Source organism: Bufo gargarizans, chromosome 3 (assembly GCF_014858855.1).
Source record: "Bufo gargarizans isolate SCDJY-AF-19 chromosome 3, ASM1485885v1, whole genome shotgun sequence".
NCBI lineage: Eukaryota > Metazoa > Chordata > Amphibia > Anura > Bufonidae > Bufo > Bufo gargarizans.
The window spans coordinates 195,604,440-195,626,667 of NC_058082.1; the positions used below are offsets into that span (position 1 = coordinate 195,604,440).

Below are 22,228 nucleotides of genomic sequence, written 5' to 3' on the forward strand. Positions count from 1 at the left end.
AGCAGCATCAGCGAACGAAGCGCGCATGCACCAACTGCCAGCGTGCCTACTCTAGTGCACCTCGGTCCCCTGCCTGTCAGGGATCTCGCGCCACTCCGCTCTTCCTTTCTGGGTCGAGAGAAGTGCACAGACAGCTGGCGCATGCGCGCTTCGTTCACTGAGGCTGCTGCCAGTGAGCATGCGCGAGATTACAGCGCACCAGAACAATGACGTCAGCGATGAAAGGCGTGAATAATTTGCACTGGGGCTGTGCTGGGCTCCAAGAGAATGGGTGCAGCTGGGCTCCAACGGCCAGAGGGGCAGCTCCTTAGAGAGGGAATTTGCATATGAATAAAAGCAATTTTTTACAGAAATGACAAGACATATGGCAGTAAGACTAGTATATTTTAAACTAAATCGAGGTGACTGATGTGTTAATGTGAAACGCTGTGTTGCTAAAATCCTGATGACAGAATCCCTTTAAGGCCTCCTGCACACAACGTTGCGGGCCGCAATGAACGAGCACCGTCTGTGGGGCAGCCGCAGGGGACCGTGGACCCTTTTACTTTAATGGGTTCGCGATTGGCCTGTTCCGCAAAAAGATAGGACATGTTCTATCTTTTTGCGGAACGGAAGTACGGGACAAAACCCCATAGAAGCACTCCGTAGTGCTTCCGTAGGGTTCCGTTCCGTGCTTCCGTTCCACACCATTCCACATCTCCGGATTTGCTGACTCATTGAAGTGAATGGATCGGCATCCGTGATGCGAAATGCCCGCGAAACGGTACCCGTGTATTGCGGATCCGCAAATGTGGTCCTCAATACGGTAACAGGCAGCACACGTTCGTGTGCAGGAGGCCTAACTTGTGAATGTTACTTCCTCCAGGGTTAAAAAAATAACATATTTTTATGTAGAATACATTTCATACAGTATTAATCTAAAACTAAGCTATAAATTCATTTTTTTCTGTGCTACACTGGAAGCTGAGCTAACCATGGCTGGTGTTCCCTGCAGCATCTTGTGGTGTGTAACAAATATATGTAAATGTGAACTATTTAAATATATACTGGAATATTATTCTCTACATGTAATAATATCTGTTTCACATGTATCAGTGCTAAGTATAAGACAAAAGTGGATGCTGTTGAATTTCTCTTGCGCTGCGTCTGTGAGAAGAACCATGATGAGTCCATTTAGTGTTGGCAAAAATGTCTGTCTAAAGACAGAATTCTTCCTGCCGGGCATAGATCTGTGAATGACAAGAACAATAATATTACGCCTCATAGGAATATACAGTTTTACAGTGATTTTTCTACTGAACACATTAATAAAGTATGAGAAAGTGCAATATAATATGTAGCTTTACCTAGGCATCATGCTGCCTTCCATGGAAGCCTGTGAGACCCAGGAAGCAGGCTGTAAGTGTATTACACTGTGTATTACACTTACAGCCAATGCATTACAATACAGCTGTATTATAATGCATTGTACAGGGGATCAGACCCCAAAAAGTTAAAAAGTGTGTTACATAATAGAAAAAAAAAAGCTCCCTTTTTCCATAATTAAGTTGTACAGAAAAAAGAAAAGTAGAAATATTAGGTATCGCTGCATCCACATCTACCTGCTCTATAAAAATACCACACGATCCACCCCGTTAGGTGAATGCCCTAAAAAAACAGCCATTATTTGGTCACCTTCCCTCACAAAAAAATAAAAAATAGACAGATTAGGTATCGCTGCGTCCGTAACAACCTGCTATATAAAAATATTACATGATATGCCCCCTCAGGTGAATGCTGTAAAAATATAAAAATAAAAACGGTGCCAAACACAGCCAATTTATGTCACCTTGCCTCACAAAAAGTATAATACCAAGTGATCAAAAAGTCATATGTCTCCCAAAATGGTACCAATCAAACCATCATCTCCTCCCACAAAAAATGAGACCCTACCTAAGACAATCGCTTAGAAAAATAAAAAATATATTGCTCTCAGAAAATGGAAACTCAAAAACAAGATTTAATTCTTTTCAAAACTTCTTTTTACAAGTAAAACTTCAAGTGGCGCCTGTTAACCAATCTATCAAAATCTGCACTGCAAAAGCCATATGGCGCTCCCTCCATTCCTGCCATGTGCCCCCACAGCAGTTTACCACAAATGATGTTACTATATTCAGAAAAAAAATAGGTAACAAATTATGGGGTGCATTTTCTCCTGTTACCCCTTGTGAAAATATATTTTTTTTGAATAATGCAACATCTTGTTGGAAGAAATTAAACTGTTCATTTTCACAGCCATGTGTTTCTAAATTCCGTAAAACGCTTATGTGGTCAAAGTGCTTAGTATACCCCTTAATATATTCTTTGAGGAGTGTAGTTTCCAAAAAGGGGTCACTTTTTGAGGGTTTCCACTGTAGGGGTACGTCGGGGTCTCTTCAAATACAAAATGGTGGCCAAAAACCATTTTAGCAAAATCTGCCTCCAAAATCCATATGGCGCTCCTTTTATTATGACCACTGCCTTGTGCTCCAACAGCAGTTTACTACTACATTTGGGGTATTTCTGCAGAATCAGAGTAATGCATATTGAGGTTTATTTTGCTTTTAAGTCTTGCTGTGTTGCAAGAAAAAATTGAGCATGAAAAAAAAAAATATATAAATTTGAAATTGCACCTGCTTAAAATCTTGTGGAACACCTAAAGGGTTTGCAAAGTTTGTAATTCCAGTTTTGAATAACTTGAGGGGTGTAGTTTCTAAAATGGAGTCATTTATGGGTGGTTTCTACTATGTAAGCTTCCCAAAATCACTTTATATCTGAATTGGTGCTTAAAAAAACAAAAAACAAAAATCTTGAAAAATTGCTTCAAAATTAGCTTCCGTCCTAAAAAAATAAAATTACATTTACAAAATGATGGCAACATAAAGTAGACATATTTGCAAAAAATGGAAAGTGAAAACTGGCCCTCTGTAGAAGTGGTTAAACATTTGCAGCCAGAACACCCCACAGATTGTAGCTGATCGCTGGGGGCTAGGTATGAATTGTGATCAGCATAGCATTTTTTTTTATGTTATAGCATTTGGAAATGAAAAACTACCAATCAGAAGCTAACATAAAAAAGCATATAAATGCTATCGCTGTATGTTTTGTTCTGTTGTCCTTGTATTATCTGTGTATGCGGATTTGGAATTAACATGAGTACACTGATAACTTATCACATGCGTTGCGTCTGATTATGTCCCAAAGTCATGGTTAACAAACACATGTATTTGATTTCTATCCTGTTTCAATGTTAGTGCACTTTTCATGTGACGTTTGTAATGATCGGCTGCCCCCCTGCTCATACCTTGTGTTCTTGTCACAGAGGGCAAATTAATTTTCTATTTTAAGCGTGAAGGTCACTTTTCCTTCATACGGATCATGAGGGTTATCACTTATAATGTGGCTGCCATTAACTCTGCACACAATTTTTAATGCATGGTTCTTGGCAGGATTAAGAAGTTTCACTGCCACTAATGGGTTGGTGTAGTTCGGCTGAAAGAAAACAGAAAGTAGAGTTTGTGAGTTTTATAGAAATATAATTAAAGATGGCGAACGTGATGTTAACTATAGAGTACCTGAGCCAGCTTTCCATAGTATGGGAAATACTGCAAACCAAATGATCCATGTGGAAAATATTCTACAGGTCCAAGATCATCCTGTGTGGTGCAAGCATACATATTGTGATTCCAGAAACTCATCATTTCATTATTATAATTAGTGTTGAGCAAATCGAAGTCAAGCAAATTAACTTTGATCCGAATTGCAGGAAAAAATCGATTTGCTGCAAGGCTGAATTTCCTTGCGCTTCTTGGTAACAAATCGATTTTCCCTGAAATGGCGGGAAAAAACCCATACTCACCTCATCCATTTGCCTGTAAAGAGGCTGCCGTGGCCATCTTTATTGAAGATAGAGGACGTCATCACCTTACCGCGTGAGATTTTGCTCTGTATCTTCAATCAAGATGGCCGCTGCGGCCTCTAGTCTACGTGATCAAATGGATAAGGGAGTATTTTGTTTTTACCGGATTAACACCTAAAAGCCCTCAATATTAATCTCAGATGCCGCGATCAGCAATAAACGCAGCATCTGAGCGGTGCAATCGTCGTTCCCAGTCATTGTACCCGCTATATACAAAGAAATGTGCTTCTTCACAAAGTAGTTTGTCACAAAGCAAATTTCTTATTCTAATTAATAACAGTGTTGTTTATGACATTATACAAGAAGAGGGGTCCAAAATCCAATACAGCCATGCCACCATACCCTACCATAATTTTACTGTTTTAAAAGTATTTGTGACAAAAAAAAATGGCCGGACCCAGCTATTGCATGTACACAGTGTGTATATTCGATTGAGTGACTTTCCCTACTCGGGTAAATATTTTTCGGAATATATCCCCACGTATTGGATGTGACCTCTTAAATATTGTCAAAACCGGAAGGATCCGTCCTCATTTGCCAACCGCAATCTCTTTGTGATAATACTCTCATACTGAACTTGCGATTAGCTTTTGCAAATACCGCACCTTCTATTATTCATGTGCGATTATCCTGCGATTTTTATTTTACTTCATTTTATTGTGGGATATTGTGTTGTATTTTATATCCCTCATCCATTACTTAGTTTTATAGCTATCACTATGTGCTGATTTTATTATTATTATGTACAACGCATTAAATTACCACTTTTTATATGATCCACATATTGAGTGCCAGTCTTATATTTTGTTCTTTCCATTTTTACCTCTTACTGATTGGGTGATGAGTCAAGACTCGAGCACCTTTTTCATTCTGAAAAGGCGGTGAGCTATCCACGTTAAACCATATCATACAGAACAGATGATGTCAGTATAACCAGAGAGTTAGGCCTTGCGCCCATGGTTGTACAGATCAGTACTAGCATACATAGCCTCATATGCACATAAGAGAACTTACTATAGCTCCATCTTCCTCTGAATATATACAGATACAGGGTTGACGTCGTGCTATGCCATATTATGGAGCTGTGGTGTTCTTGGTCACGTTGAATTATAAAAATGTTTTGAAATGACTACTCTGTTAAGGCAGTGGGCAGCCATGCTTTCCAACCGGCCTATTGCCTACTATACCATCATCTCTTTAGAAACACTGGAGAGATCGTTGTTGATAGAGTTCTGCAATGTTGAATCCCTAAAAATGTAGTCATAGCAAATAATGTAACGAATCAGACGTGCCTTTACCCCTTTTCTGGTTTTGAGATATCCCAAGATGAGTGGCAGGAGATGACCAGCTATGAATAAAAAAAAACGTTTGCGCTACTCCCAACGACCAACAGTGTAGTACAAAAGAATACTCATCTGCAGATATATCAAGCTAGAAAGAAAAGTGAAGAAGGTCACATCTCTATCATATGACTGAGCAGGGTGCTGTAAGCAGAATCGGATCTGATATTGTTTATAGGGTAAAATCTATGACGAGTCCACGGCAACTTTCTCATAAGTTATGAGGATTTTGATGAGGATCTGGCTGTGGACTTGCCAAGGATTTCACAGATCAGCTTACAATGCAGATTTTTCAGCTGTATGCAGATAAAATTTGCTAAAATCTCATCCACTTTGCTGCTACTGTAATATGCTGTGGATTTACTATATGCATATCTGCTATGGCAAATTCGCAGTGCCTCCATCCTGTATGGATGTACCCTTGACCAAGCCTATTCCTGATTTCCACATGCTTGACTGTATTTGACTGGCATGGAGAAATGCTGAATCAAACCTAATATCAACTAGCAAAGATTACCATTTAAAGGAACACTAAATATACTGTAATGTGATAAAAAAAAGATGAGCATTTTCTTCTGTGTGCTAATATATCTCATATTACAGTTAAAACAGATAAATGCATAAAGAATTAACATCCTAATTTCTGTGGAACGTGTTTATTTCGTCATTTAGCTGCAGAAGGATTCTTTACTCACTTCTGTGTCTGCAATAAGACGCAAAGAAGGCCAAACTCCAGTAAATGGAGGAAATCAGGATGAAATTAAGGCCTCATGCACAAGTATGTGTTTTGCGGTCCACAAATTGCGGATCCGCAAAAAAAAAGGATGATGTCCGTATAGCATCTGTTTTTTCCCCCGGATCCATTGTAATAATGCCTATACTTGTCCACAGACTAGAAAAATAGGACATGCACTATTTTTTTGCGGGACAACGGAACGGAGATACTGATGCAGGCAGTACACAGTGTGCTGTCCGCGTTTTTTGTGGACTCATTGAAATGAATGGGTCTGCATCCTATCCGCAGAAAAAACGGAACGGACACGGAAACAAAATACGTAAGATTTCTACAAGACTGTTTATTTGGTGAGCTACAGAAAATTCTGGTGAGCTGAGTGTTCCTTTAAGGCCGCATGCACAAACCGTGGATCCTAAAAAAACGGAAGCCGCACGTGTTGCCTTCCGCAATTTGCGGAACGGAACGGGCGCCGGCAATATAAATGCCTATTCTTGTCCGCAATACACGGACAAGAATAGGACATGTTATATTTTTTTAGTGGGGCTGCATCCGAGCCGCCAAAGCGGCGGCTCGGATGCGGACCCAAACGATGGTCGTGTGCATGAGGCCTAAGCCAACATGAAATAGCATGATCTTGTCTATTCATTAAACCGTGGCAATAATATGCAAAAACATAATAAAGCAGACCTAAAAATATGCTACTTGAGTGTAAATTGAACAAACCTTTGAGGTGCAATGTAGAGTTGGGGCTGTAGCATTGTCAGGCATGAACTGTATGATCTGAAAGTGAAGGAGAACATATAGTGGGAGATTAATCAAAACTGGTGTAAAGGAAAACTGGCTTAGTTGCCTATAGCAACCAATCAGGGTCCACCGTTTATTCTTTAGAGCTCTTGAAAAATGAAAGGTGGAATCCGATTGGTTGCTATGGGCAACTGAGACCGTTTTCTTTTACACCAGTTTTAATAAATCTCAGCCATAGTTGGTCACATATTGTTAGAATTAGCTATATTAAACCACTTATATAACTAGGAATGCACCCTTCTAGTACATACAGTAGGTCTTCATGAATAAAGCTGCATCTAAGGAACATACATTCCAGTCTTAGGTACTGAACTGTGAGATGTCTGTCATATTAAAGTAGTTTTCTGCAACCTAAAGAGGTTTTCCAGCCTTTTTTATTTTTTTTTATTTGCACACCATCCAACAAATACCTGTGGAAATATCCCTACTCACCTGCCCGCCATCGCTTAGTTCCTGCTTCCTAGACCTATTCACTGGTTTTCCAGTTGCTATTTGTTAACTTTCACACAACCGGTATCAAATGCACCACTGATGAGTTTCCAAGTGGCACTTGACCCAGCAGTGAATATGCCACCGTCATTAGCTGCAGTGGTTGAAAATAAAAAAATGAATGATTGGCGATAATATTGATTGTGAACTTTTAACCTTAGATGTGTCAGTTGCGACCATGACTCTCTGAGCAGTCTTTTCGCTTTGTTTCCTGGGACCGTCTAAAAACTCTGAGGCATGTCATAGCGAAGTTCCTATCAAACCCTGTCTGCTTGATAGAAGCACACTAAATCTCCCATTGACTACAATGTTAAACCATTGCAGTCTATAGGAGAAGATTATATGATCACATGTTAAAGTCCACTAGGGGGAAGTAGAGGAAATCGAAAAAAGTGAAAAAAGTGTTTTGAAATATAAAAAAAATCTATAAAAAGATGCCCATACTATAAAATTAAATTTAAAAGTATGTATCCCATACAGTGAATGTCATAATGAAAAAAAATATCTAAATGGCCAATTCAAATTTTTTTCCATCATCTCCTCTCCCAAAAATGATTAAAAAGTGATCAAAAAGTCATACACACACCCAAAATTGTATCAATGAAAAATACAGATCATCCCACAAAAAAATGTGCCCTCGCACAGCTCCGTATACCTAAATATAAAAAAGTTAAGAGGTCAGAATATGGAGATGCAAAGAAAGAATTTTTTTCCAAAGTTCTTTATTAAAATACAAGAAACACTATATAAATGTAATATTGCTGTAATTGTACTGACCCGGAGAATGAAGATTTTACTGCCTAGGGAACACCGTAAAAAAGAAACCCATAAAAATATGGTAGAATTGTATTTTTCTTCCACTTTTACCCCATTTGGAATTTTTTCTAGCTTCCCACTACATTGCTATATTAAATGGTGCCATTCAACTACAACTTATCCCACAAAAAACAAGCTCTTATATTGCGATGTGAACAGGAAAAAAATTTCAACGATATGGTTTCGGGAAGGCATGGAGTAAAAAAAAACACGCAAAATGGAAAATCGCTTGGTGAGAAAGGGGTTAAATATTGACGACCTATCCTTAGGACCTATCATTTCTGTACAGCCATACAACCAAAGTATGCAATCACTTATCATCAACTAAATTTATAATGTCTGGATGACATTGATTTCTCAATTGATGGTATACATCTAGACGAATATTGGACCAGGCCTTAGACTAAACAATGTTTGAGGATCTGTGTATTTCATTGTTATACTCAATTTGGAAATAGTCATCTAGTTGTAAGAATCAGTTTTCATTAGTATGTGGGCAAACTATTTACCTGCAGCCTGCCATGAAAAACCTATAGACTGTTATACCGTTTGTGCAGTTCCTTAGGGGTGTACCTCCAAAGATATAAGTCATGCACTTTCCCTCCCTCGGGCTCTGAACAAGGCATAACACAAGTTTTGCATGGCGCGTTTCTGTTATTATATGACTTACAGTATAAAGAAGAAAATGGAGACCTTTGCTAAGCTAAATTCTGGTTTAATTAGTGCCTAAAGACTAGTGTTCATGACTTGTACTACGTTTATTGTGCATTTTAGATACTTTTTCTGCCTTCTTCAACATATACCTGAAAGGGGCTCATTTTTGGCGGAAAGACAGCATGGCTTAGGATGCACCAATGTGTGTCACCATTGCACCACAATTTTGGCTCAGATATACAAATACCATCCAAAGTAAGACACATAAAACTACATAAGACATGCAGAAACTGTGCCAAATCCACTGCAGTAGTGTATGCTGTGTGATTTGCACATCTTGCTAGATATGGTAGGCACTTCTTTCTTCCTTATTCCACCTCTGCTTGCTTTGCACCATTATTTTTTCAGAAATAATAGCACAGAGAATGAATATCTATGACACATTTTACAATTCCACTTTAGCTATTCCCCCTTTTCAAAACTGTCCAAATAGGAGTAAATTGTCTATAGAATGCATAATAAATTTAGTGTGTGACACGTATGCCATCTTTTCCCGTAATTTGAGCCAGAAATTTGGGGGGTTTTGTTTAGTAAGTCGCCACCACTCAATTCAAGCTCATATGTGATGTTCAAAATGGTCCATTTCCACATTCATTGTTAACTGCAGAACCTTCTGAAGATAAGGAAAGTGTGCACCATAAGAGAGAAGATAATGCGCGGACAGTAAACAGATCTTACCCTGTTCATTTTTATGTAGATACAAGGCTGTCCCGATGCATAGCCGAATGTGGGATCGTTATCACAGGAGCAATTTCCAAGCATGTCCGTAGTGAATTGACAGGCATGTTTGGTGCGTCCACCACCCGCCAATAAAGATTTGACATCAGTTAAGTTGCTGCAGTCCTTGTTCATCATTTCATGCTGTTTGGTTTTGTTGTACACTGTAATTTATTATGAGACGGATAAGTTATAAAATATTGGTACATCACAAAGCGACCCATGAATGTTCCTCCTAATTTTAAAGGGAACCTGTCATCCTCTTTATTCTGCCCATACTATCGGCAGTATAAAGTAGAGACAGGTGAGTTGATTTCAGTGGTCTGTCATTTATAAGTTAAAAGTAAGTGGTTGTCGAGAACCAGCATCACAATCATTGCAGACTGGACCTGGAAAAGAGTCACGGCCACCTGAGAAGAGTCCTGGTTATTCATGAATTCCTGCTCTCCTGCCCACCTGCTGATGATTGACAGGCTTTTACCTAGTTTTCTCCCTTTGTCTCTATGAGAGAACTGCCAATCATCAGGTGGCAGGGAGAGCAGGAGATTATGAATAACCTTGACTCTTCTCAGGTAGATTTGACTCTTTACAAGGCCTGGGCTGCAATGATTATGATGCTGGTTCTCAGCAGCCACTTACTTTTAGCTCATGACTGACACACCGCTGAAATCAGCATTTCTGTCAGTACTTTCTACTGCCCTCAGTGAGGTCAGCATAAGGCCTCATGCACACAAACGTATTTTGTTTCCGTGTCCGTTGCGGTTTTTTTGCGGATAGGATGCAGACCCATTCATTTCAATGGGTCCGCAAAAATGCGGACAGCACACCATGTGCTGTCCGCATCAGTATGTCCATTCTGTAGCTCTGCAAAAAAAATATACAAAGTCCTATTCCTGTCTGTTTTAGGCATTGTTACAATAGATCCGGAAAAAAAAACGGATGGCATACGGATGTCATTCGTTTTTTTTGCGGATACGCAATTTGCGGACCGCAAAACACATTCTGTCGTGTGCATGTAGCCTAGAGCTGATGAAAGGTTCCCTTTAAATAACATTTTAATACTTGGAATTCTGACATACAGGATTTTGTTACTACCGTATGTGCTTTACACAAAAATATGTAGAAATCGAGCTTCCCTAAAAATCTGTAGTTCACTTATACAAAAAGATAAAAAGCCATACACACAGACAACAGTGTCTACACATTTAGGGCCATTGTGTACAGGCCCTTACACATGATGCTGTTGTCTGTGTGTATGGTTTTTTTATCTTGGATTTCTACATATTTGTGTGTCAAGATTGGTACACCCAATCCAGGTGAGCTGGACTTGTGCTTTATATATGTGTTTTACAGAATAATTAATCTGTGATGAGTCTTCACCCTATGAAGACGAACAGCTAATTCACAGTTTAATGGCTTTCTATTCTCCATATGATAATGATTACTGTCATTCAGTCACAGCTTGAATTTTACTGGGGGCAAAGATTAAATTTGCTTCCCATCTTGGTCAAGGAAGAAAGGCTTATGCATATGCTCCCCTCTTCCTCAGCTACAACTCTGAAATAGTGTATATTTTTATAAAATTATTATATGTCCTACTGAGACTCAGTGGCAGTGGCGTCCTAAGGGGGGGCGTGGGGGGCGGTCCGCCCCGGATGCCGGCTCTCAGGGGGTGCCAGAGTCCAGAAGCAATAAGCGATTCCATCTAGGTGTATGCTAAACTCTTAGGGTACTTTCACACTAGCATTATTCTTTTCCGGTATTGAAATCCGGTAAGGGGTCTCAATACCAGAAAAAAAACAAACGCTTCCGTTTTGTCCCAATGCATTCTGAATGGAAAGCAATCTATCAAGTAGGCATCAGGATGTCTTCCATTCCGTCCCTTCTACAGTATGTGACCGGACAAAATACCGCAACCAGCCACAGCAACCGCTGCATCCTCCTCCTACTCCTCGTCACTCATTATGTCAGCAATCTATCGCCGAAGCGATTGCCAAGAGACAACAGTATGCGTGCATTCATCCAACGGCGCAGAATCTGAACGTGCTCCTGGCCAAGTTGCTGGTGCTGCAGTCCCTCCTTTTCCAAGTGGTGGACTCTGCACATTTCAGACAACTGATGGATTGTGCCGAGCCGAGGTGGAGAGTCCCAAGCCGTCATTTCTTTGCCAAAAAGGCAGTACCAGCCCTGCGCACATATAGAACAGAAGGTGGGCCAGTCCTTGAGCCTGTCGGTGTCTGCCAAAGTCCTCGGCAGTGCCGACGTGTGGAGCTGTAACTACGGTCAGGGACAATACATGTCCTTTACGGCCCACCAGGTGAATGTGGTTCCTGCACAGCCACAGCAGTAACTTGGCCAGGTGACTCCGCGTCCATCTCCACGTTGTCACGACGTTAGTCCTGCGATAATGTCCGCCTCTGCCTACTCATCCTCCACCGTGTCCTCAGCCTCCACTGCAGGGACTATTCACAATGCCCCACCAGCATACCACATGTGCACGGAACAGCGGTGTCACGCTGTTCTGCACCTCGTTTGCTCCACAGACAGGATCCGTGTTTTGGGGGTTATTGTTCTGACGGATCAGAGAAAGGGTAAAATAATCTGTGACGTCAACACAAACTTACTGCTGACACCCTCTCCACTCTGTCGAGGCGCTCTACTTGTACAGTCCTGATCAAAAGTTTAAGACCACTTGAAAAATGGCAAAAAATCATATTTAGCATGGCTGGATATTAACAAGGTTCCAAGTAGAGCTTCAACATGCAACAAGAAGAAATGGGAGTGAGACAAAACATTTTTTGAGCATTCAATTTAATGAAAACAACTAATAAACTGAAACAGGCTGTTTTTCAGCTGATCAAAAGTTTAGGGCCACATGCCTTTAAAAGGCCAAATCTGTGCAAAGATGTGGATTCATTGTCATTTTCTGTCAGGTAGTCAGTCACACGTTGTGATGGCAAAGGCAAAAAAACTCTCTTTTTGAACGTGGTCGGGTTGTTGAACTGCATAAGCAGGGTCTCTCACAGCGTGCCATCGCTGCTGAGGTGGGACGCAGTAAGACAGTCATTTGGAATTTCTTAAATTCTTAAATGATCCTGAGGGTTATGGAACAAAAAAAGTCAAGTGGAAGACCTAAAAAAATGTCATCAGCACTGAGCCGGAGGATCCAATTGGCTGTCCGTCAAGACACTGGACGATCCTCGACCCAAATTTAGGCCCTTACTGGTGCAGACTGCAGCCCCATAACCATCAGACAGCATCTGAGACTGAAGGGCTTCAAAAACAAAAAACGTCTTCAAAGACCTCGTATCCTTGAACGCCACAGAACTGCTCGTTTGGACTTTGCAAGAGAGCACCAAACATGGGACATTCAAAGGTGGAAGAAAGTTTTATTCTCTGATGAGAAAAAATTTAACCTTGATGGTCCTGATGGTTTCCAACGTTACTGGCATGACAAGCAGATCCCACCTGACATGTTTTCTACGCGCCACAGTGGAGGGGGCGCCATAATGGTCTGGGGTGCTTTTTCCTTCAGTGGAACAATGGAGCTTCAGGAAGTGCAGGGGCATTAAACGGCCGCTGGCTATGTCCAGATGTTGCAGAGAGCATTCCTCATGACTGAGGGCCCTCGTCTGTGTGGTAACGACTGGGGTTTTCAACAAGACTACGCTACAGTACACAATGCCTGCAGGACAAGGGACTTCTTCCAGGAGAATAATATCACTCTTTTGTCCCATCTTGCATGTTTCCCTGATCTGAATCCAATTGAGAACCTTTGGGATGGATGGCAAGGGAAGTTTACAAAAAATGGACAACAGTTCCAGACAGTAGATGGCCTTCGTGCGGCCGTCTTCACCACTTGGAGAAATGTTCCCACTCACCTCATGGAAACGCTTGCATCAAGCATGCCGAAACAAATTTTTGAAGTGATAAACAATAACAGCGGAGCTACTCATTACTGAGTTCATGTTTGGAAGTTGGATTTCTGTTGGGGGGGGGGTTTAGTTTTTTTTTTTGGAGGTGTGGTCCTAAACTTTTGATCAGCTGAAAAACAGCCTGTTTCAGTTTATTCGTTGTTTTCATTAAATTGAATGCTCAAAAAATGTTTTGTCTCACTCCCATTTCTTCTTGTTGCATGTTGAAGCTCTACTTGGAAACTTGTTAAGATCCAGCCATGCTAAATATATTTTTTTGCCATTTTTCAAGTGGTCTTAAACTTTTGATCAGGACTGTATAAGCGTTTAATAGAACAGGTTCTGTAGACATCTATGTGGAATCAGCTGACGACGGTGTAAAAGGTGTGCGCTTCTTCTTGGCGCTAACATTGACCTGTAAGGCTGAGTTCATACTTGAGTTATTTGGTCAGTTTTGGCCCCGTGACTGCCCTAATAAGTGAAGTGTTCAGTGATTCTGAGAGCGACGCCTGTCACCTGTGTGTCATACAGAGTCACAGTATTATTTCACTACCACAGCAGACTCCCTATGCGTGTTACTGCAAGGCGCAGTGTTCTACACCACTATAAAGGCTCTCTGCAGGCAGGAAATAGCTGTTTTTTAACGAGATTCGCTGCAAATAAATTTGTATCAAAACTAATTTTTTCAAAAGATGCGGAGAACCGACCAAATCGAATTTTAGAAAAATTCGCTCATCTCTAGTCATGTGCATGAGCCGTAAGGGTGTTGTTATTTGTTTATTTAGAGGTTTAGTCTGGAGTCCGGTCTGAGGTCTAATTTATTAATTATTATTTTGAATTCTTTATTTAAGAATTCTTTATATTTAATTACACAGAATATAATTGGATCCTACTTTCCCTGAATTCAAATGGAGGCCTACACCTAAGGAAAGGTGAGTCATTTTATTGTAGGGACCTATGAGGTCATAGAGGCAGATGGGTCAGGTATTTTGATAAAATATTGGCCAAGTACCTCATATTTATTCATATAGCGATTAGCACAATTTCTAATCCATATAGTCAATGTTTGCAGCGTTGTTGTATTGTCTGTTTGCTTGTGCATTGCAGCCACTAGATATGGCCCTTGTGCTTTTGTTTAATTTTATAGGGTGGGTTAACTTTATTTTAGCATTGAATTTATTTTTAAGTCTTGAGTCTGATTTAATTTCAGGGCGTGAATTATTTCTAGGGCCTCGTCTGGGATCTGATTTAATTTAGGTGATTTGTCTGGTGTCTGAATTAATTAGGGGGTCTGGTCTAGGCTCTAAATTAATTTTGGTGTCTGAGGCCTTTAAATTGCCTTCTTTTTTCTTCAGGATTGCTTCCTGGGTTTAAAACAATGATTCTGCTTCGTACTGTTTCATATAGCTCCTCGGATCAGTTCTCAGATAATCCAAGGATTTACATACTGTATATTTCCGCGCAGCCCCATTTAAAGCGTCATCTTTTTGTACAAAGTGCTACAGTGTAACAAAATGAAAATAATGAAGACATACCTGAGAGAAATGTGTGCAGACTTTTCACAATTCCTCTGTAAGAATTTTCATCTGAGATGTTATAAACGATTTCAATATCTTCGTCTACATACACACTTGGCCTTATTGTAACACCTGCCCAGCACAAATGTAAATTTAAGTTTGTAATTGAAGTTATTTTCATTTTATTATGTAAAGATAATTTCTGTTGATAGAATGTTACTGAAGTATCTCTACTGCATATGATGGTATTCACATGTATTACAGTGTTCACTATGGTTTCATAGTGCATGATGCAAATATACAGCATAGCTCTGTATACCATATACTGTATTATATGAAAGTATGACTTTGTGCATGCATTACCATTGAATTCCAAGTCTGTTTGATACACATCTCACATACGATCATGTGCAGTAGGTGCAATTACTCTGCCTAAGGCCTCCTGCACACGAACGCCCCGTTGCCGTATTGCAATACACAGGTGCCGTTCCTATCACGGATGCAGACCCATTCACGTCAATGGGTCCGCAAATCCAGAGATGCGAAATGGTGCGGAACGAAAGCATGGAACAGAACACTGAGGAAGCACTACGGAGTGCTTCCGTGGGGTTTCGTCACGTACTTCCGTTCCGCAAAAAGATAGAACATGTCCTATCTTTTTGCGGAACGGCCGGATCGCTGATCCATTAAAGTGAATGGGTCAGCAATCCCCTGTGTGTGCCCCATGGACGGTGTTCGTGCACTGTGGCCTGCATTTTGCAGGTCGCAGCACGACCACGGGGTTCACAGGAGGCCTAATGTAGAGGAAGTTAAAGATGTGATGGTTCACAAATAATCAAGAAAGAAAAAGAGCAACGGTTCAACAAAAGAGCATAGCTTAGAGAAAAATAGCTGGCTTAAGCGGCAAGATTTAACATTTTATTAAAATGTACTCACTTATACAGCACTCGACAGACATTATCATTACCCACGCAAATACAGGGAGAACATACAAACTCCATGCAGATGTCCTTGACTGGATTTGAACCTAGGACCAGTGCTAACCACTGAGCTACCAAGGTGCCCAATTATACACCAAAAATACACAAACAGTTTAGCACAAACAAAGCCAACCAATAGGTGTTTTAAAGTGAGACATAAAGAGGCCCATTTATGCAGTCATAAACATCACTTTTGTAGTGTATATCAGATGCAGATTTTGGCACAAGCCATTTTGCGACAAAATCAGAATTTTTCCCCCGCTCAGGCCACCTTGCCGACAGGTCTAAAAAAAGGGGTTGTGGTATGGGGGCGTGGGAAGAGGGCTTGCCAACAAGCCGGTCTCATTCATCATTTTGTATGCCAATTTTTGGAGTACAACATGACTTAAATGTTCACCAGCAAGAGAGTAGATTTTAAAAAAAAGTTATGTAGAGGCCTGTGCCTCCACATAACTTTGGAGCTTCCTCCAGCAGCACAGTCTAAATCATTTGACCTAATTATTATTTATTTGAAACCAGCATTAATTAAATGGCTGTTTACATCAAGATGGGGTTAAAATACATAATATAAAGTACAATGAACAACGAACTATTAACAGACTGGTACAGAGGGGGAGAGGACCCTACCCGCAAGAGCTTACAATCTACAAGGGAACACAGTAGGTGAGAGTAAATGCTCATTTGGCTGTGTGGTGGCAGCATGCTTATTGCAGGTGGTAGGCTTTCCTGAAGTGGTGAGTTTTCGGGTTACTTTTGAATATTTGGATGTTGGGGAGAGTCTGATGTGGGGTAGTGAGTTACAGAGTATAGGGGATCCACGTGAGAAATCTTATATAGTGTTGATCACGAATATTCGAATTTTGAATTTTTATCGCGAATATAGGTACTTTCCCCGATTATTTTTCCGATTTTATTTTATTTTTTTAAATCAGTACACATGATCCCTTCCTGCTTCTAGCTTGTGGGCCAATAAGAAGACTGCTATATACTTGACTTTAGGAGTAGTGATGAGCGGCAGAGGTCATATTCGAAAATGCGCGATTTTTTTTTCTTGAAAAAATCGGCAAGGTAATGATTGTGTAATATGCAAATTTTCATAATTTCGAATGTTCGGATTCTAATTTTTATTGCAAATTTTTCAACTTTTAGACCTGCTCTATATTCGTTTTTTTCGAATATTCGCTATATTGCTATATATTCTTGTTTTAGAATATTACAAATATTCGAAAAAACGAAGTTATAGCAATATAGCGAATATTCGAAAAAAAAACGTATATAGAGCAATTTAGCTAATATAGTGCTATAATCTTCTTTGTCTAATAGTTGTAATTTTTTTCTCATCTGAATTATTATTACACAATTATTACACAATCATTACCTTGCCGATTTTTTTCAAGAAAAATAATTGCGAAATTTTGAATTTTCGAATATTCGGCGAATATTCTAAAAAATATTTGCGAAATATCGCGAATTCGAATATGACCCCTGCCGCTCATCACTAATCTTATAGACAATTGTGTAAAGAACAGATGAGAGTAGAACAGAGAAGTTGGTCCTCTGAGGATTGGAGATTACGTGTGGGGATGATTTGAGAAAGCAAGTCAGAGATGTAAGGAGGGGACTGTTGTGGACAGTCTTACATGTAGTTGTAAGTATTTTAAACTTGTAGTTGTAAGTATTCGCTGGGCAATGGGGAGACAATGAAGATATTGGCATATGGGGGAGGCAGAGGAGTAACGGGGTGAGAGGTGGATTAACTGGGCAGCAGAGTTGAGAATAGATTGGAGGGGAGCGAGAGTGCTAGATGAGAGGCCACAGAGGAGAATGTTGCAGCGGAATTGCTAGATGGGAAGTCACAGAGGAGAATGTTGCAGTAGTCCAGGCGGGAGATGATGAGGGCATGCACTAGCATTTGAGGAAAGAGTGAATACGAGAGATGTTCTTAACTTGATAGCGGCAGGTGGAGGTGAGCGTTTAGATGTGTGTTTTAAAGGACAGGGCAGAATCAAATGTTATTCCCAGGCAGCGGACCTATGATACTGGAGAAAGCGTTGTGTTATTAACTGTAATAGATAGGTCAGGTAGGGGGGCTGAATGACATGGGGGAAAGACAATGGGGAAGATTTAGCAAACTGGTGTAAAGTAGAGCTGACCTAGTTGCCCATAGCAACCAATCAGATTCCACCTTTCATTTTCCAAAGAAACTGTGAAAAATGAAAGGTGGAATCTGATAGGTTGCTATGGGCAACTAAGCCAGTTCTACTTTACACCAGTTTGATAAATCTCCCCCAATGAATTAAGTTTTCTCCATGTTGAGTTTTAGGAAGTGGGAGGAGTAGAATGAAGATATAGCCGACATACACGCGGGGATTCTGGATAGCAGGGAAGTGACGACTGGGCCAGAGAGCTAGATTTGAGTATTGTCAGCATAGAAACCATGGGACTATATTAGCTTTCCTAGGCCGAATGTACAAATGGAGAAAAGCAGGAGATCCTCGAGGGACAGCAGCAGAGAGTGTTGGTGGATAAATAGGAAACACCGTAGTTTCTATTGGTGAGGTAATAGGAAATCCAGGAGAGGGCCAGGTCTTGCTGAGGGAAGAGAGGGTTTGTAACAGGAGAGAGTGGTCAACAGTATCCAAGGCAGAGGAAAGGCCGAGAAGGAGGCGCACAGGGTAGTAATTAATAAATGTTCTCCTAAGTGTCTAACATTTACCATGATACACCAAACTGATCAAACAACGTGAGCCACTGTGATAAACTTGATGTTTTTTAGACTGCCGGTCTATGTTTGTGTTGTCTCTTAAATCTGTTCTGTGCTCTCTTTATTGGGTTACATAATTGTCATTCTCACAATATTCAGAGTCATAACCTGCTTTAATGTTAATAGGACAACAGAATGTCTCTAGCACATGATAAACTGGTGATTAATATATGGTTTAAATTACCTGGCGACTGCAGTTGATCTTTATAATCCGGCTCGTAAGGGTCCAATGTTTTCATCAGAGAGTAGATGGAAAGTGCAAACAGTCCAATCATAATAATGTAAAAAGCCACATAGTAAAGACTTATAAACACTGCGAAGAGAAGCACCAGAGAAATATTTTTATATGTGCTATGTATAATAGAAAACTGCTGTATGGTTCTCAATAGGCTTCTCTAATCAAACCATCTGATGACAAAAGGCAATCTTTTCAGGGTTAGGCATCATGCACACGACCGTTCCATTTTTTTGCGGTCCGCAAATTGCGGATCTGCAAAACATGGAAGCCGCCCGTGTACCTTCAGCAATTTGCGGAACGGAACAGGCAGCCAATTGTAGAAATGCCTATTTTTGTCCGCAAAACGGACAAGAATAGGACATGTTATTTTTTTTTGCAGGGCCACGGAATGGAGCAACGGATGCGGACAGCACACGGAGTGCTGTCTGCATCTTTTGTGGCCCCATTGAAGTGAATGGGTCCGCCCCAAAGCCGCAAAAAATGCGGCTCGGAGGCGGACCAGAACAACTGTCATGTGCATGAGGCCTTAGGCTAAGTTCACACTTCAGTTATTTGATCAGTTATTTCCATCAGTTATTGTGAACCAAAACCAGGTGCAGGTCAAAAACACAGGACAGGTACAGATTTATCCATTACACCTGATCTCTAATTAGGCTTTACTACTGTGTGTAGGGAGGAGGCTCCCTCCCCGTCCCCATCGGGTCCCCCTGCTGAAGTGATGAGGAATTGATGGCTAGCAAGGCAGACTAATGTACCCCACTGGTACCAATGAAAATGTCACCTCATCCCACAAAAAATGACCCCTACACAAGATAATTGGCACAAAAATAAAAAAATATGGCTCTCAGAAACTGGAAACACAAAACAGCACTTTTTTTTTTCAAAAAGGCTTTTATTGTGTAAGATTGAAAGCAAAAGTAAAATAGTCATTAAACCTGCTCTATAAAAATATCTAATGGTTTACCCCTTCAGGTGTCACCTTGCCTTACAAAAAGCGTAATAGCGAGCGGTCAAAAAGTGCTGTGTACCCCAAAATGGTACCAATGAAATTATCAACAAATCCCACAAAAAATTAAACCCCACAAGATGACTGGCAGAAAAATAAAAAATAAATGGCTCTCAGAAAATGTTGACACAAAAACAGGATTTTTTTCAAAAAACGATTTGTGTAAAAAAAAAAAAACTACATAAAATTGGTATCTCTATAATCAGATTGGCCAGCAGAATAACATGGTGTTCGACGCAATAACAAATCCCCAAAAGCATATATAAAAGGGAGCTTATACATAATTTTATTGGAAGAAATAAAAAAAATTATTTTCACAGCCGAGTATTTCTAAATTCCGTGAGGGGTGTAGTTTCCAAAATGGGGTCACTTTTTGGGGGGTTCTACTGTAGGAGTACTTTAGTATGCATTCAAATGTAACATGACACCCAAAGAAATTCCAGCAAAATGTGCCCTCCAAAAACCATAAGGCTTTCGTTCTGAGTCCTTCTGTGTGCCTATGCAGCAGTTTATGACCACATATGGAGTGTTTCTATAAACTGCAGAATCAGGGTAATAAATATTGAGGTTTGTTTGGCTGTTAACCCTTTCTTCCTAACAAGAAAAATATGGATTAATATGAAAAATCTACAAAAAAAGTGAAATTTTTAAATTTCACCCCCATTTTCCTTTAATTCTTGTGAAACATGTAAAGAGTTAACATTTGTAAAATCAGTTTTGAATAACTTGAGGGGTTTTGTTTCTAAAATGGAGTTATTTATGGGTGGTTTCTACTATGTAAGCTGCACAAAATGACTTCAAAACTCAATTGGTCCTTAAAAACGTGGATTTTGTAAATTTCCTTAAAAATTTCAAATTTTGCTTCTAAAAATCTAAGCCTTCTAATGTCCTAAAAAATAAGATGACATTCACAAAATGATGCAAATATAAAGTTAGAGATATAACTACTTTATGAGGTATCACTTCTGCCGAGAAGCAGAGAAATTCAAATTCTGAAAATAGTAAATTATTGCTAATTTTCTGTAAACTTTGGACTTTATTTTAATAAATAAAGGTAAAAAATATCCACTCAAATTTACCTTTAACATAAAGTACATTGTGTCACAAGAAAACAGTCTCAGAATGACATGGATAAGTAAAAGCATTCCAAAGTTATTACCACATAAAGTGACGTATTTAAGATTTGCAAAAATAGGAAGGTGAAAAATGGTGTCCTGAAGGGGTTAATATTAAAAGGATTAGTGATATATAATTTTTTTTGATTATCAATTGTACATATTTCCATAGAACTGTTTTATTTTATTGTGTCATAATAGTTACATAATTTATAATTTTCTTTTTTTTTTTTTAGCATGGCCAAAAAACATACCCCATTTTACTAAGGTCCTTCCCAGCAGCTCTCCTGTGTCGGGGTTCCATACAAAACGCCCAAAGTTTTGCATACGCTCGCTGCATGTCTTCTTTTCATTAAATGTCGCCATTTCAGATGACCAAGATTGAACCACTTCCGCAGCACAGCAAATCCAACACAAAGACAGCCTCCGAAGTCACTCTCTCACTCTCCTTTATAGAAACCTCTGAAGGTTGCTTAGATGTCACTTAGAAATTCTACCATCAAATCCGATTTTCTGATTCTTCGTGTATTAGCATTGTTATCTCTTTGCGGCTGATATCATGCAGTACAGAATCTGTGGATATCACCTGCCCTTCCATTAACTAGCATTACGCAGTTTCTGCACTTGTGTAAGTTGACCTTGATTGGTTTATTTGCCTTGATAAAGACATTGGAATTCATGTAACAGGCTTTAGAAACATTTCTCATTCAAAGGCAAGCTCATTGTTTTTTTCATTTTTCTATTTTGTTTAAAAACGTTGTTTAAAAACATTGAAGTTCTGCCATGTCATGGCCAAAGTGATGTGGATGAGGGACAAGACAAGTTGCAAACAGGGGTGTAACTACCATAGCGGCAGACCATGCGACTGCTATGGGGCCCAGGGCAAGAGGGGGCCAAACTTTGTTGGGATCATCTCCTCTTCTACTGGAAGTAAAAACTTGGTCAGGACTCTACCCTCTAAAGGAACAACTTTTAGGTAATGAGGCAGTAGAAAAATTGCCCAAGGGTCATTGAAAAGGGTTTAGGAAGAAACCCTTCTCTCCTGTGTGGGGGGCCTGGTTTGATCCTTGCTATGGGGCCCTAACTTCTCTGTGTATGCCACTGGTGGAAAATGTTGCAGCCACAGTTTAGTACAGCAAAA

The 22,228-nt window shown here is 40.0% G+C and overlaps 1 protein-coding gene across 1 annotated transcript; it reads right to left on the bottom strand.

Annotated features, from left to right (window-relative positions):
* Window positions 1–3,348: 3,348 nt before the first annotated feature.
* Window positions 3,349–21,554, bottom strand: ATP4B (ATPase H+/K+ transporting subunit beta). The gene is made up of 7 exons (XM_044288266.1): window positions 21,342–21,554; window positions 18,913–19,041; window positions 15,003–15,116; window positions 9,515–9,717; window positions 6,737–6,793; window positions 3,594–3,674; window positions 3,349–3,510 (listed from the first exon to the last, which is right to left on the bottom strand). The coding sequence occupies exons 1-7, from the start codon at window positions 21,451–21,453 to the stop codon at window positions 3,349–3,351; spliced, it is 858 nt and encodes a 285-aa protein (XP_044144201.1). The 5' UTR covers window positions 21,454–21,554.
* Between the last annotated feature and the right edge of the window lie 674 nt (window positions 21,555–22,228).

Bases quoted from the DNA above. Each gene is read 5' to 3' on its own strand.
- ATP4B (XM_044288266.1), bottom strand. From the start codon at position 21,453: ATGGCGACATTTAATGAAAAGAAGACATGCAGCGAGCGTATGCAAAAC. The intron at 15,117-18,912 runs GTAATTTAAACC...TGTGCTGGGCAG, and splicing joins AGATCAACTGCAGTCGCCAG to GTGTTACAATAAGGCCAAGT. The intron at 6,794-9,514 runs GTAAGATCTGTT...CTTCACTTTCAG, and splicing joins TCTACATAAAAATGAACAGG to ATCATACAGTTCATGCCTGA.